Raw genomic sequence first — 15,233 nt, forward strand, 5'->3', positions numbered from 1 at the left:
GAAAATATTTGTTGATCTAAAGTTGGATATAATGTTTGACATTAATTAAAATCCAATGGTTGACATTAATTTAATGTTCTGTTGGTGTTGGAAACAAAGCTTGAATTATTGAATCTTGTTCTAAACAACTGGTAACCTTGGTAAACCTTGAATTTTGCTGATCAATGGTGACGAGGAGATTAAAGCTCCCAAAAGTGCACAATAAAAAGGAAGGAGTCATATTACGGAGATCACATTTAAAGATGGCATTATGTACTGCATGTTTAATAGAGGTGGAGTCCACCAATATAATGGCTCCAATACAATGGCTTTCACCTCTATTAACGAGGTGATACACAATGTCGTCTATAAATGTGGTCTCCCAAGCATTTTCCAAAAGGAAGATACTATAGTTATAGCTTTTTTTTTATAATAAAAAAAAGGGAGTGGAAAAAGGGAATTCGCGTGTGAGTTCACAAGTCATAAAATATGAGTATTGATTTTCCCCCTCCCTTTTTGTCCACTTACACTCTATTTTTCTAAACAAAAAGGAGTGTAGGTGGATAAAAGGGGAGTGAGAAAATCATTTCCCTAAAATATTCCATACATTTTATAGTAATTTTGTCAGATCTAATAATCTAGTGTCATGTGGTTTATGTCTATATTTCTTACGTTTAGCACTTTATTACTAACCAAATTATAAAACTTTAAAAAATCAAATATTAAGAATTAAAAGTAAACCACAAGGTGTGATGCGGTTGACAAACTGTCATCTCCAGCTGACGAGCTATCTGGTGCCTCAATAACAGTGGTTCGAAACCCATTAAAAGCACTTTGTGATCAGGGGTAAGCCGAACCGCGAGTAGAGATTAAATCACACCCTTCGAGTGTGGGACACCTTGTGATATTTAACAAGAAAAAAAAGTAGCATATGATTTTTTTTCATCCAAACAGCCCCTATAATTTTCCGAGGTAGTGACTGTTCTAAAGAGGTATAAAGTAAAATCCTGTCACCATCCCATTGAGCAGCTATAGTTGTAGATAGAGAGATAGAGAGATACCATTGAGCAGACCCTTTGGCTTCTTTCACTGCCACCTGAATTACCTCATAAAAGCCCTCTATTTCTATGGTCTTTGATTGAATGGCTTCATCTCTTTTCACAAGGACTCTCTTGGGTCATCATCGCCTTTTCCACTCTGCTTCACACTCACTCTGTCAAAAGCCCCAAATTTTCTCTTCTCTGTTCAATGTAAATCTCTCTGCGTTATTTCTCCGCAATCTCCCATTCGGTTTGTGTTTAATCTTCAATTTCGTTTGTGGGCTTTGTTATCTTTTGCTTGGTTTATCGGTTTTGATTTTAGTCTTTCATTTTTCTTGCTCCATATATAAGATTCTTGATGGGTTTTTGTTTTATCAGTGAATTGAGTAGGAAAAATTTGGTTTGGAACGTTTTGTAGTGTTTTCCTGAGAAGGGATTTCTTGTTTGATCAATCAATGATTTGTGGTAATATTTTAATTTACTATTGTGAAGGTGTTTAGTGTAATTATTATGTACATGGTCTCAGTTCCAGACTCTAAAGGCGTCACTAAGAGGGTAGCAGCCCTGTTGGACTCCAGTAGCCATGAAATAAAAAATAGAGAAAATTTGTTGGAGTCTGCTTGTTTATTTTCTAGATTCCTGTTTTGATTGTCGTTATGATTTAAACTATTGGTCTTGTATCTTAATCAAAATTATGTAAATGCATAGTTCTTGCGGTGAGTTATTAGCTGTGTGTTTAATTGAAAATCACATAGAGTTCTTAAATATTGGTTGATGTACCCGTCTTTGTCTTACTTACAAGATAACTTCGATCAGACCTTTGAAAATTCTATATTTTTTTAGGAAAGGGCTTCCTTTAAAGATATTTTTTCTGGACTAAGTGTTTGCAGTGAAATTATTGTCTTCCTAGGGTGCAAAGATTACTGCATGATAGGATTCCTCACTGATAATATCATTATGGTTTTGCATATCGTAGTCTATTTGGTGAAGTTGTTAACTTGACAATTAGGTTCATTTATTCATTTTAAAACGCGCTAGTCAGTTTGAGCTACTTTTTGACAATCTTGTTTCTCATGCTAAGATCTATGTAATGTCTTTTCTGTCAATTCAGAGGGGAATAGAACACTTACGAGCTGACCCTGCCTATACGAAATATAAAGCATCTGGTTGGGTTCCGCGTGTAATGGCTTCGTCAGTAGCTGGGGCAAGAGCAGAGTTTACAACACAATCTGTGTCTACAACTGAGCCTGTTGTTTCTGTTGATTGGCTCCATGCTAACCTTAAGGAGCCTGATCTGAAGGTACCTTGTGTTGGCTTGTTTGTACTGTAAATTTTCCTTTCATCCCCCCTTTTCTTCCACTGGAGTGTATGTCTGGAAATAAGTTGAAATTCTTACCATTTAATGCTTGGTACTCAGTGTTTTTTCACCTTCATGGTACGGAATTTGTTTTTTGATCTGATCATGAAATCTGTTGCTATGTAAAAAATGATATGTGTTGTCATCCTCATCATCAATTCTTTTTCTGTCTTTCTCTACGTATGTACTAACTATATTCAATGTTTGTTTTGTTCTCATTATATAGAATTGTCTTTTTTACTTGGAGACATTTCTTTTTTCTCATCTTTCTTAGATGCATCCTTTTGGTCCTACATGTTGGTAATATTTATTTAGTTATCTACTTCAGGTGTTGGATGCCTCTTGGTACATGCCTGATGAGCAAAGGAATCCAATTCAAGAGTATCAGGTGTTCACTGCGCTTTCTGTTTGCAGAAGTCATACTTTATGCTCTAATTGTTTTTTATTGTGGACAATTGCTGCTACTTTATTTCTCAAAAATACTCCTCAACTCCAATCCTATTCCAAAATCTTTCATGTTATTTCATGGTGTTTCAGCTTCCTCTCTGGTGCAGTTTTGTCAATTTATCCTCTCCATCATGACAGGTTGCTCACATTCCTGGTGCACTTTTCTTTGATGTAGATGGAATCTCAGATCGCACTACAAAAGTGAGATGCTTCCTCTTTATTTGTCTTGTCGCCCTTCTCTAAATGACATCTTAGATTTCTTATATTCTGTCCTATAATAATATATACTAAACACTAGTCTTGTTAGCGGTAAATAATTTATTTCATGCTATTATATGAGTTGACTTAGAAAACGTTCTTATTTACATGGCCAATTTCTAAAAAGATTCGGATTGATTAAAGATGTTAATATTAGTCTCATATTGATGTTGTAGGTTTTTAGTTGTGTGTGCCATCATTGCCAGGCATAAACATCACTTTTGTAACTATCTAGCAGTCTCCTGTTGTTTGCCTTTATTTATGATTTAGAAATGATGACTTGTAACAGTTACCGCATATGTTACCATCAGAGGAAGCCTTTGCTGCTGCTGTTTCTGCTCTTGGCATTGAGAACAAAAATGATCTAGTGGTGTATGATGGAAAAGGGATCTTTAGTGCAGCTCGTGTGTGGTGGTAAGTTATGGGGCGAATGTGAAAGATTTAGGGTGCGTTTGGTATTGTTCAACAAAACAGTTTTCGTTTTGGAAAACCAAAAATGTATGGAAAACACGTTTGGCACCATAATCTTAATTTTTTTATTATAAAGAAACATGGGATACAATTCTGAAATTCAGCTTTAGTTTTAAAAATGTTCCCATGATGTTTTCACTCTTTTGTCCAATACCCTCAGCTACTTGCTCTCTCTACCCTTTCGTGGCCTCTTATATGACACCCACTTATCTTGTCCAGCCTTCTCTCTAATTCCTCTTTCATTTCTTCAATCACTGTTCCTCTCATCATTGAAAGGAATTGATGAGAAATCAGCATCACAAGGAGAAAAATTGATATAAGTACGATTGGCCTCTCTCTCACTCTGACCTTGTTTGAGGTAAATATCCACTCAAACAAAAAGTAGCATATTATCTACCAGAGACATTCTTGAATTTTCAAATTGCACAGTTCAGTTTCTCATTTTCGTTAACAGTTTTTGGAAAATCGTTTTGTAAAATGTTACCAGACACCCCTTTAAGTTTTAACTCATGTGAACTGTATTAAAAATGTGTTTTACGCTTTTATTTATGTAGCATGAACTAATGCTTCATTTCCTTATAATATGAAAAGGATGTTCCGAGTATTTGGCCATGACAGAGTCTGGGTTTTAGATGGAGGCCTACCAAGTTGGCGTGCATCTGGATATGATGTTGAATCTAGTGCATCTGGTGATGCAATTTTAAAAGCTAGTGCTGCCAGTGAGGCAATAGAGAAAGTATACAAGGGACAAGCAGTAAGTTCACAATTTGTACACTGAGTCTCTGACATCAGTTATTTTTTGACACAGGCATTTTTGGACTCTCTGAATCCAAAAGCAATAACATACGGTTGTGGTTCTTTCAGTTTTTTTTTTTTGTGAATGTTTGATATCTGATGTTTTGGAACTCGTTGTATTAATGATTAAAAGGATTATGGAAGCTTAAACCATGTGCACTTTTCTTGACAAGATAAATTTCTAAACTCTTAGGTTCTATCCTTCTCACTCCGTCGGTTCTTTAGTTTCTGTTTGTTGTCTATTTTCTCTATACTTAGTAGACATATTTTATTGGAGCATGGGTTAAAGTGGAAGAAATGCTAGCAGTTTTTTGTAGTCCTTTGTCATTTTGTTTTGTGATGTTAGTGTGTACATTGTGTACATTGTAGTTTCTGGGATCAATAACTGCTCTTGACATCTAGAAAATTTGTAGTTGTAAATTATTATTGTTTGCTAGTAACAGAAGTAAAGAAATTTGGGAGTTTGATGAGGGGGTTGAGCTGTTGAAGGCTGACCTAGAGTTCAGAACTTTATTTTTCCTTTTTTCTTTTTTGGGAGGTGGGGTGTCGGTCCTCACAGTTGCGATGTCCATTAAATTGACTTTATCTCTTGTTCCAGTTTTTATTATTTAACCTGTGATACTTTTCAAGTCTTGTTGTGATCATTTCGGGAAATGCAACATTCTGCAGGTTGGGCCAACTACATTTCAGACTAAGTTTCAGCCACATCTTGTCTGGACTATTGATCAGGTTTGGTTTGTTTACCTTGACTAACTACTAAAGGTGTGTCTCAAATAAATCCCGGAAATTGGTGGCAAGTACGTCTGTTTTTTCAAGCAGATATTTTAGTTGATTGATTTTTGTTCTTGATCAAATCCTTGCATCCTAAACTTTGGGGTGTAATAAGGGTTGGATGTTTGGACATCCGTACCAATTGCCTAAAACAATTAAAAAGTTGTAGACTTGCTTTTCCACATTTTTGGTTTTCCTTCGTTCTAATGGCTGGGCTCCTAGAAGCTCCTCCCGTCTTTTGCTTTCCAGACCTTGAGGGACATAAAGGTGTAAGTGTAACCAAGTGATTTATGTGAGAGTCAACAATTGCAAGCAAGCACTGTAAATAAGTGTGTTTGTTTTGCTGTGCTTTAAAGAAAATACAAAATCTGTTTCCAATGCATCCTGGTTTTATATTTCCTACTGTATTTTTCAGGTTAGAAAAAATGTTGAAGAAAGAACTCACGAACATATAGATGCCCGATCAAAGGCCAGGTATTCTTTATAATAAAGCAATTGCATGTGCTTCATATGCTCAAGTTTGACATTTTTAGCCAGTCTTCAGCATATAAGTTTTGTTTCCTGGGTAATTATTTGAAGCTTGAGTAATTCTTGGTCTGCTATTTTCCCCATAGTTGTGTGAATCACCAGCTGGAACTTGTTCATGCATCATGTAATAATTGGTTGGAATTCCTAATCTTGATTGAAATAATTTAACAGTAGGTTGAGCACCCTTACTTTTTCTCTGTTTCTCTCCCTTTTGCAAAGTAAATTATGCAGTTATATGGAGACAGTTTGGATTGATGTCTATTTTGATGTGGGTATTTTTTAATAATTATTATGTGGGCTTTGAAGGTTTATTATCTTATCTGGCTTGATATCCATAAAGTTTGGTTTTACATTAACAATCTTGGATTTGATGTCTTGCAGGTTTGATGGAACTGCATTGGAGCCCCGGAAAGGGATAAGAAGTGGTCATGTACCTGGAAGCAAGTGTGTCCCTTTTCCTCAGGTAATAGATCAAATGCTTGTGTTTGACCTCTTATAGTGGTGACTTAATGATGCATCCCTAGGATTTGTAATGATTCAATCAATGAGTGTCTGAAGAACTTGAGGCGAATACATAATGGATGGTGGAGGATTTTTTGTATGTTTTTAGTTTTAACTATAATCGTCTCATTCCTCAGATCTGAGTTGACATTCATTTATAAACATTTTCAGTAATTCAGAAACTAAAAGGGTTTTCTGAATATATGTATTTGTAATTGACGGTTAGCTACCTGAAATAATGAACAACAAAAAATTGTGTACTTCGTCATTTTGACATTTTCAGACCTTGATGCAGGCGATCTATACCAACTGTTAAAACTATAATATTTTTGGAGTCTGGTTATGAGCATGATAGTAGTTTTGATTATTTTAAAATTTGAGTGAAGTATATGATTAACCATTCTACATTGTTTAAAATTGGAAGATAGCCTAGATGTCTCAATTCTGTTGTATCAAAACTTTCTTTGCAATGTCGGCAATTTCCACTCCCCTTTCCCTAATAATCTGTTTCTTACTCTTTTTGAAATTGCAATAAAAATATGTTGATTTGTGTTAAAGAGCTATGCTGCATAACTGTTGATTAACAAATGTGTTGTTTCCTTACAGTTGTTGGATTCTTCTGAGACACTCTTACCAGCAGATAAGTTGAAAAACAGATTTGATGAAGCAGGTAAGAATTTTATTTATTTATTTATTATGATTTCCCGTTAAAAATCTCAAAACTTTAGTACATTTCTACTTAGTTCTATAAGCCATTGTACCTGATCATTCTTGTTATAGGATTAATCCATTTTTGTTGTTTACAATGAGGTTTTGGATAACTGTAATAAGAAAACAAATAGATAGTAAGTACTTCCCGACTCCCGTTCTAGAACCTATTTTTACAACAAGACATAATATAATGATCAACAAAAGTCATGGTTTCCTTCCCCCTGCCCGCCTCTTACATATATACTGTTTTTTTCTTCTTCCAGAAATTGTGGATTATATTTCTGTAGTACCATATTGTAATTGGTCACAAGGTATCTGAATAACATTAGTTATTAATGATCCTAACCTCATGCTGCAGGCATCTCTTTGGAAAGCCCGATTGTTACTTCATGTGGGACTGGTGTAACTGCTTGCATTCTTGCACTGGTAATTATCTCTCTCCAAAAGTAGACACAAAGACATATATGTGCGGGTGTGTGAGCATTTATATGTTAGTAAGATGAAAAGGACATAATTGTAAATTGCCTGATGTTAGATCTCTTTTTATCTGTCAGGATAAAAAACAGTAAAAAATGTGAGTGTTTTAAATCATGACTATGTGAATGTTTTAATCTTGGATCAAGATTAATTCCTTATACTAGTCTTTTCAATGAAAGGATGGGCTCTGTGATTCTGTGGGTTTGGTGCTACACATTTCTGATTTTCTTAGACACAATAAAGCTAGAGAGATGCAGATTGGTAGCATATGGCTGTAGCATCCAGCTGCTATAATGCTAAGCCTGTATTCATGAATTTTATTTTAAAAAAATTCGGAACTCTTTTGTTCATACATATTCATGTGGTCTCATCCAGGGTCTTCATCGACTTGGTAAGCCTGAAGTAGCAGTCTATGATGGATCTTGGACAGAATGGGGAGCGCAGTCCGACACACCCATCGACACTTCTTCGTAAAGTGTTTAAATCCAGTGGTATTGCTGGAAGCTTGTTGGCACCATGAGCAACCTCGGGCCTGGTTGCTTACTCATATTATGACAAAAGAGGTTGTATCTAAGTTAAAAAAATCTTGTTATAAGTCGTGTTATTGAATCCCAACGTGTGTTTTCACTGTTTAAAATCTCAACCTCTACGCCCCTCTGTTTGAATCCTATTGGGGATCTTATGTGGCACATGAATCAAAGCAGCAGATTGGAAGAGGTTTAAGGCATTCTGTGTGTTTATTATTGATCCATGATAAAATAAATTAAGTAGGGAATAAGTTGACTCGCTTTGCTGATAAACATAATGTGTTTTTTTAATAAATGCTTTCCGAGAGGATGTTATAGAAAATAAACTAAACCGCTGCATTTTCAAGTCAAATGAAAATAATCGTACATACGAGAGCACCGAAGCGAAAATAAAAGAGAGAAATTATATTTACAGGAAAATAAAATCTTGTCAACCTCTAGATGTGAGCAGCTGGTGGAGATTGTTGGAGAGCGAAGGTTTTGATTGAGCATCAAAATGTTTTGCTAATATCTCAACAAACTTCTCCGGAACCAAGCAATTGTTCTCCAAGTATAGCTTCTCTTGAATAATAGGAAATGCAACTACTTGCAGCTCTTCAGCAGGAGGAGCTCCCTTCAATTCCTGCATGTATAACAAAAGAGAATTGGCATAAAAACCCTACAAAAATAGAATGAGAAAAAGTAAAAACAAAGAGAATTAGACAGAAAAAACCATTAACTATTTTTTAATTTTTTTTTAATGGTGGAAGTAAAATTTAGAGGGAAACTGAGCAAAATACCTGAAATGACCCCATGAATTCAAGAATGCCAACTTGAGCCTGCAAGTACTTGACAAAGTTGTAAGCAGCAGTGAGCATCTCAGCTGTGTTCATCTTGCTTCCTCCAGGAACAAGCTTCCCTAGCTCTTGAGTCTTCTCTGTGATCTTCCTCCTCCTTTCTCTAGCCGCAATACTCTGCGCAGACACGCATTTTTCTTCCACTTTCTTCTTAGCAATAAAACCAATCTCATAGTCATTAACTTTTGACTTGTTGCTATCAGTGACTGTCTCCTCCGGATGCTGATTACATGTGAGCAATGGAGTAGCAAAGACTCCAGGTGCCGGAAGCAACTCGGGCAAGGGACAAGAATCTGGAGCAAACGCATCATAGAAAGTTGCGGGTGTGAACTCCGGGTAAACGAAATCTTGGAAGCATTTTTGGCGTTTCGGGTACGGGTAAGGATAGAAATCAAGTTGTGGAAACATGTCAGGGGTAGTGAGATGTGGAAGAAGAAGTTGATCGTCACTGGTAGTGTCAGGATGATAGTTTTCGAGGTTGAGAAGATTGTAGGGGTCATGGCATGGATGATCATCAAGAAATAATAAGTTGTTGGGAAGGATGGAACAATTGTAGTCTAGTTGGTAATATTTGAGGAGCTCTTCTGCTGCTAATAGCTCTGCTTCTATATTTGGCTGGAAACAGTTGGTCATCTCTGAGCCAAAAGACTGAGGTGGAACCGTTTCCCGGCTTGAAAATGAACTCAAGGCCATGGAATGTGTGTGCTTAATTAAAACCTGAAAATAATAGAAATTGTAAGAAAACAAAGATTATAGAGAATGAACAGCTAGCACAAAATAAAATAGACATGCATGCAAAAAAAGATGTGTTAAAGTTCATGTACAAGCTGCGGCAAAGTAGCTAGATTCTTGAAAAGATTTAAAGTAAACTAGCTAGAAATGTGTGTGTATGTGTGTGTGTGTGTGTGTGAGAGAGAGAGAGAGAGAGTACCTGATAAGATGCTGTACAAGAGAAGACAGAAGCAGACCTAAATAAGACCTGAAATTGAATTAATTAGCACTAATTAATTAACTGCAAAACTTACAATAACCGACCTAATCCTGACTGCATGGCTTGCGGGAGAGAAATAGGGAGAGAGGGTTTGTGGGTTGAGAAATATGGGGGAGTTGAGGTTTGGAACCGTTACCAAATAACAACCCGCGGGAAAATCTCTAGGGTTTTGAGCTTATCTATAACTGTAACTAATACATATGGCCAGCTTGGTGTGGCTGCAAGTCTGCATGCCCCCCCTCTTAATTAAACTCCTAGATTTTACTTTTTTATTTTTCCTATATCTTTGACTTGTTTAAGTTATTTATGCATGCAAGGAAACATATGAAAAATCACATTTTTAGACCTTATTAGCCGATTACATAATGTTAGCAATTGATTCGTAAATTATGACCAAAATTCACATGGTTGGTTGGTTATTGTGGTCTAAAAATATATGGTATCTCTAGCATTACTTAAAAAACATGCATATATACACCTTTTAGTCAAAACCTGAAAAAAATGATTAATGAATCATGAGCGAGCACGAGTGATGACCGATATTTGGTACGACAAACTTGTCAATTTCTTTTTCGTTTTTTAGATTCATTGATTAATTAATATCATATTTTGTGAATCGTTATAGAAGTAGAGGCTTTTCCCCCTTTGTTTTCCTAGAAGAATTTGTTATCTTACAATACGTCATCTATATTTGTAATAAGCCACAACTGTTCCTCAGTAAAAAAAAATCCAAACCAAACAAATGAATTTTTTTTTTACTAACTATAAAAAACGTCACTACACGAATAGGCAGAGTTAGAATTTTTGGATTTGGAGGCCAAAATGTAGAACTTAATTATAAATGGATTTATGATCTTAAATTAGGAGGAAGGGGCAACCCTAACTTTGATTATGAAATTTTCTGTATGATATCATATTTATTTTCAAGCTTGGCTTTGTCTAAGGTTAATCTAACAACGTTAATTTTGCTCCAAGAAATTTCAAACCCTCGTTTGGAACCGTTTCACTTACCACCAAATATAGAAGCAGAGAAAACAGGGAAGAGAAAAAGGGAATGAGTGTGAGGAGGGGAGAAAAACAGGGAATGAGTGTAAGGTCTTGGTTCATCTTCTCTAGATTAATGCTTTCTCGGTTATATTTTATTTTCATCTTTTGAATTCTACATGAAAATCTCAAACCGAAAGCTGTAAATTCTATCTGGTTAACTTCAAGCATGGCAACAGGAGAGAATTCAGAAGCTCCCATTAAGGAGAATAAAGTCACCCATTCTGAGGAAAAAGAGAAGAAATCATCCAAGGATATCCAAGACAAAGGTAGTGAAGCAAAGGAGGTGAAAAATGCAGCAGAAATTGGTGAACCTAAAAAGAATGAGGCTGTGTTTGAAGAGGTAATTTTGGAGGAGAAGAAGAAGAAGAATGAAGGTGAAACAAAGGTGATTGTGGTGGAGGATAAGAAAAAAGAAGCTGAAATAGAGAACAAGAATAACGAGGTTCAAAAAGGCAGTGTCTCCGAATCAGCTAAAGTTGAGAAAAGTTCAGCCATGGAAAAAGTAGTTTCTCATTCTGATGAACAAGAGAAAAATCCATCCAAGGATGTCCAAGACAGGGGTATTGAAACAAAGGATGGGAAAAATGCAGGGGAAGCTGGTGAACCTAAAAAAGATGAGGGTGTAATTGGAAAGATGTTGGTGGAGGAGAAGAAGGAGACTGATGCTGACACAAGGGATGTTATGGCAGAATATAAGAGAAAAGAAGGTGAAGCGGAGGAGGCGGTTTTGGAAGAGAAGAAGAACAATGATCAGGTTGAAAGAGGGGATGCTTCTTCAGAATCTATTATAATTGAGAAAAATTCATCATTCAGGGAAAAAAGCAACTTCATCTCTGACTTGAAAGAGCATGAGAAAAGGGCTTTGATGGAGCTGAGATCGAAGGTTGAAAACGCAATACTCAGGAACAAGTTGTTTAAGGGAAACAAGTATCAAGTAGTAGGGGATGAGAAGGAAAAGATATTGGACAATGAAGGTGGAGATAATGAGAAAATAAAAGAAAATGGGAGGAAAGGAGAAGAAAACGGTGTGAAAGAAGCTGAGAAAGAGAAAGAAACTTCCGAGAAGGTAGAAGAAATTGAAGAAAAAGAAAAGACATTGGAGAAGGAAGGTGGAGAGAAGGAGAAAACACATGAAGGGGAGGGAGAAGAAAATTCTGTGAAAGAAATTGAGAAAGAGAAGGAAAGCTCTAAGAAAGTAGAAGAGATTGAAGTTGCAAAAGCATTGGTAGAAGAGAAGTTGGTAGTGAAAGAAGAGAAAGAAGAAGATAGTAAAGAGAATAAACTTTCCAAAGAAGAAGACAGTAAAGAGAATAAACCTTCCAAACAAGAAGATGAGGAAAAGGATAAAAAGGCTGAAGAAGGCCAAAAAGAGAAGAACAATGTGGCTACCGATCAGGAACGAAAGGTTGACGTCATAGATGAGGATATTGCAGTTTGGGGGGTACCCTTATTGCCTAGTAAAGGAGATAGTGCCACTGATGTCATACTATTGAAGTTCTTGAGGGCTAGGGACTTTGAAGTCAACGATGCTTTCGAGATGTTGAGGAATACACTCCAGTGGAGGAAGGACAACAATGTCGATTCGATCTTGGATGAGGACTTCGGTGATGATCTTGGTTCCATAGAGAACATGGATGGTACCAGTCGTGAAGGGCATCCGGTTTGTTACAGCAACTTTAAGCTGCTTGGGAATGAAGAGGTATACAACAAGATGCTAGGGAGTGAAGAGAGCCGTGAAATGTTTATAAGGAGGAGGGTTCAACTAATGGAGAAAGCGATTCAGAAGCTTGACTTTGAGCCTGGTGGAGTGTCCTCCATACTCTTAGTCAATGATCTCAAGGACATGCCTGGCCCCTCTAAGAAGGAGCTTCGGCTTGCTACAAAGCAGGTCATCGGGCTACTTCAGGACAACTATCCTGAATTTGTTGCAAGAAATGTAAGAGTTTTTCCATCCATATATAACCTTTTTATTCGTGACACTTTGAGATTCCACATTAAATTCCATGCATCTTCAAACTTTTCATGCCATGCCTTGTACTGCAATTGATGGAACACTTTATTTTCCTGTGTAGATCTTCATCAATGTTCCTTTCTGGTACTATGCCTACAGTGCTAGCACTCTCCTGTTACCTTTCTTAACTCCAAGAACCAATAGCAAATTTGTCTACGCTCGCCCTTCCAGGGTCACGGACAATTTGCTCAAGTAATGTTCCTTCAATGTCAGTAATTGGTGGCTAATTGGTCAACTGGAAAGTTCTTAACCAAACTTGAACCTTCTTCATTGCAGGTTCATAGCTGCAGAGGAACTACCAGTCCATTATGGCGGGCTTAAGCGGGAAAATGATCCTGAATTCTCTACTGAAGATGCTGCCTCAGAGATTGTTGTCAATCAGTCATCATCAGAAAGTATTCAACTCCCAGTACCAGAGGTATGTGCACTCAAAAGGGTTATTATATTTCACTTCATATTCTTTTGATCTTTTTAATTGAATCTTGTGGATTCATTAGAATGACAACTATATCAATGTGTTAATGTTGTATGTTAAACAGGAAGGAACAACTTTAATCTGGGAAGTGACTGTGTTGGGTTGGGAAGTGAACTACAAGGAAGAATTTTTTCCAACTGATGAAGGATCATATGGCATTATTATTCAAAAGGACAGGAGGATTGGTTGGCAACAGGGTTCTCTCCGAAACTCTTTTACGAACAAAGAACCTGGAAACGTTGTGTTCACAGTTGAGAATGGATCGTTGATCAAGAAGAAGCGTGTTTGTTACCGGTACAAGATCAAGAATACTTCTTCCTCTTGAAAAATCAAAGGAGTTATTGTTAAAAAATGGCATCACCATCCTTTGTAATTGTGTACAGAGTTTTACATAGCTAGTGAAACATCCAAAATTTTCTTTTCACAATGACAATGCCATTTGTGACATACCGGACATGACATTTTTATTTCCACACATTTGTATGAACTATATACTATGCATATTCACAAAACCTTATTGCCAGAATTAACAATTCCGCGTGAACGGTGCCACCATTTTTGTGAATCTTGAAGTTATGTTCTACGACATGTCAATTCTTGACTCCAACTGTAGAATCATGCCTCTTCTTGTTGAAGCCTTAAAAGGTTGGAAGAAGCAACTAAATGTGAATACGAGAGAAAATAATAATAGTATATAATTAATATATCTGTAAAACTAGCATCAACAGATCGCGTGGCCTAATGGATAAGGCGCTCGCCTCCGGAGCGGGAGATTGTGGGTTCGAGTCCCATCGCGATCGGTTTGTCTATGTGAGTTTTTTCTTTTAATCCACCACAAGTTTACATCTCATTCTTTTAATACAAGTCCTTTTTCTACTTTTTTTTTTTCCTTTCAATTTTCACCAACCAAAAATTACTGAAATTTACTTCTATTTAAGGTTAAAAGTAACTAATGGATCGAGGAACTGCTGGTCAACAAATCAAACTACTAATTTTTCGAATGAAAAAAATAATTGCTGAATAATTTTTGGATGACTTGTTGCTACTTCAGCATAAAAGTGGAAGTTAAATCAAGGGTTGAACCAACTAGGTATTTGAATATCAATTAGGTTTATCCAAAGGATGAAGGGTTTAGTGCGTGTTTCTTTTTTTAACTTTCTGGATTTTGTTTTTTTTTTGTTTTTTTCCTTTCTAATTTTTTTTTTGGTTTGCTACAATAAACTGAGATTAATTATTGAACACTAAGATTCATTATTATTTGCTACCCGCTCATAGTGGGTGGGTTGTCCAACTTAGCTTAGTTTCTGTCACATCGCAATCACTTTAATGCCCTATTTGGTTACAAGCCCACGTTACAAGACTCGATAATTACAAGATCTGATGTAAGTATTTATAAGTATTTGCATGTGGGACTCTACTGTCCTAATTTTCAAGTGACATAATTGCTCTATGTTTACTTGTTGAAGTACTTGTGCCTGTAGCGTCTGTTTGCACCTCATCCTCAGATACAGCAAAATAAAACAAAACATTCGTAAGCCATGAACTCAATGGGAAAGTTTCAAAACGGGATTCTACAAACAATCATGAACCTTATGAATGATGTGAGTCATCTGTCTTCTCTTGTGCTCCCCGAGCACAAAACTAAATTATATTCCAATCATAATTTGAACATATTGGTATCTATCAATATTTAGTTAAAGCCACGGGTCTTGAAATACAAGTGACCATGGATGCTTAATTAATAATCGTTAATAGATACCACATTAATTAATAATGCTTAAAGTAAAGGGACTTTGCAAATTCAATGGCAAACCGTATGATCTCTTATGTGGACTCAACATGAGAAGCTCTTATGGAGGGTTAAGGTATGTCTTTTTTCTTCAAAGAATAGTAAACATCAGCTATAAGAAGCCAAATAATATCATGGTTGATAGATGCAAGAACTTGAAGGGCATTTACAGATGCATCATGGAGACCTTGAACTTGAAGGGCTTCAAATATGTTGGAAGTT

The 15,233-nt window shown here is 36.3% G+C and overlaps 3 protein-coding genes, 1 long non-coding RNA gene and 1 other non-coding gene across 6 annotated transcripts; 3 read left to right on the forward strand and 2 right to left on the reverse strand.

Annotated features, from left to right (window-relative positions):
- Positions 1 to 1,018: 1,018 nt before the first annotated feature.
- Positions 1,019 to 8,062, forward strand: MST1 (mercaptopyruvate sulfurtransferase 1). 2 transcript variants are annotated; one of them, XM_021961288.2, is made up of 12 exons: positions 1,019 to 1,229; positions 2,131 to 2,319; positions 2,705 to 2,764; positions 2,962 to 3,024; positions 3,371 to 3,495; positions 4,144 to 4,306; positions 5,017 to 5,076; positions 5,534 to 5,592; positions 6,028 to 6,109; positions 6,754 to 6,817; positions 7,217 to 7,284; positions 7,711 to 8,062. In XM_021961288.2, exons 1-12 carry the CDS (start codon positions 1,122 to 1,124, stop codon positions 7,807 to 7,809), a joined length of 1,140 nt encoding a protein of 379 aa, XP_021816980.1. In that variant the 5' UTR covers positions 1,019 to 1,121; the 3' UTR covers positions 7,810 to 8,062. The 2 variants fall into 2 exon arrangements, with proteins under 2 accessions (XP_021816980.1, XP_088108186.1); XM_088252060.1 differs by having other exon boundaries at positions 1,130 to 1,269.
- LOC148295172 (uncharacterized) lies at positions 5,168 to 5,572 on the reverse strand. Its single transcript, XR_015835237.1, has 2 exons — positions 5,380 to 5,572; positions 5,168 to 5,321 (listed from the first exon to the last, which is right to left on the reverse strand). It is a non-coding gene; the product is annotated as an uncharacterized LOC148295172 (long non-coding RNA).
- Positions 8,063 to 8,183: 121 nt separating the features above from the next.
- Positions 8,184 to 9,380, reverse strand: LOC148295173 (uncharacterized). Its single transcript, XM_088252061.1, has 2 exons — positions 8,642 to 9,380; positions 8,184 to 8,484 (listed from the first exon to the last, which is right to left on the reverse strand). The coding sequence occupies exons 1-2, from the start codon at positions 9,329 to 9,331 to the stop codon at positions 8,293 to 8,295; spliced, it is 882 nt and encodes a 293-aa protein (XP_088108187.1). The 5' UTR covers positions 9,332 to 9,380; the 3' UTR covers positions 8,184 to 8,292.
- A 1,479-nt stretch (positions 9,381 to 10,859) lies between these two features.
- Positions 10,860 to 13,766, forward strand: LOC110759249 (uncharacterized). Its single transcript, XM_021961295.2, has 4 exons — positions 10,860 to 12,672; positions 12,809 to 12,939; positions 13,024 to 13,165; positions 13,287 to 13,766. The coding sequence occupies exons 1-4, from the start codon at positions 10,903 to 10,905 to the stop codon at positions 13,545 to 13,547; spliced, it is 2,304 nt and encodes a 767-aa protein (XP_021816987.2). The 5' UTR covers positions 10,860 to 10,902; the 3' UTR covers positions 13,548 to 13,766.
- A 183-nt stretch (positions 13,767 to 13,949) lies between these two features.
- Positions 13,950 to 14,022, forward strand: TRNAR-CCG (transfer RNA arginine (anticodon CCG)). The gene has a single exon. It is a non-coding gene; the product is annotated as a tRNA-Arg (tRNA).
- Positions 14,023 to 15,233: the final 1,211 nt, after the last annotated feature.

The sequence above is a fragment of the Prunus avium genome, chromosome 4 (genome assembly GCF_965620075.1).
Source record: "Prunus avium chromosome 4, drPruAviu1.hap1.1, whole genome shotgun sequence".
NCBI lineage: Eukaryota > Viridiplantae > Streptophyta > Magnoliopsida > Rosales > Rosaceae > Prunus > Prunus avium.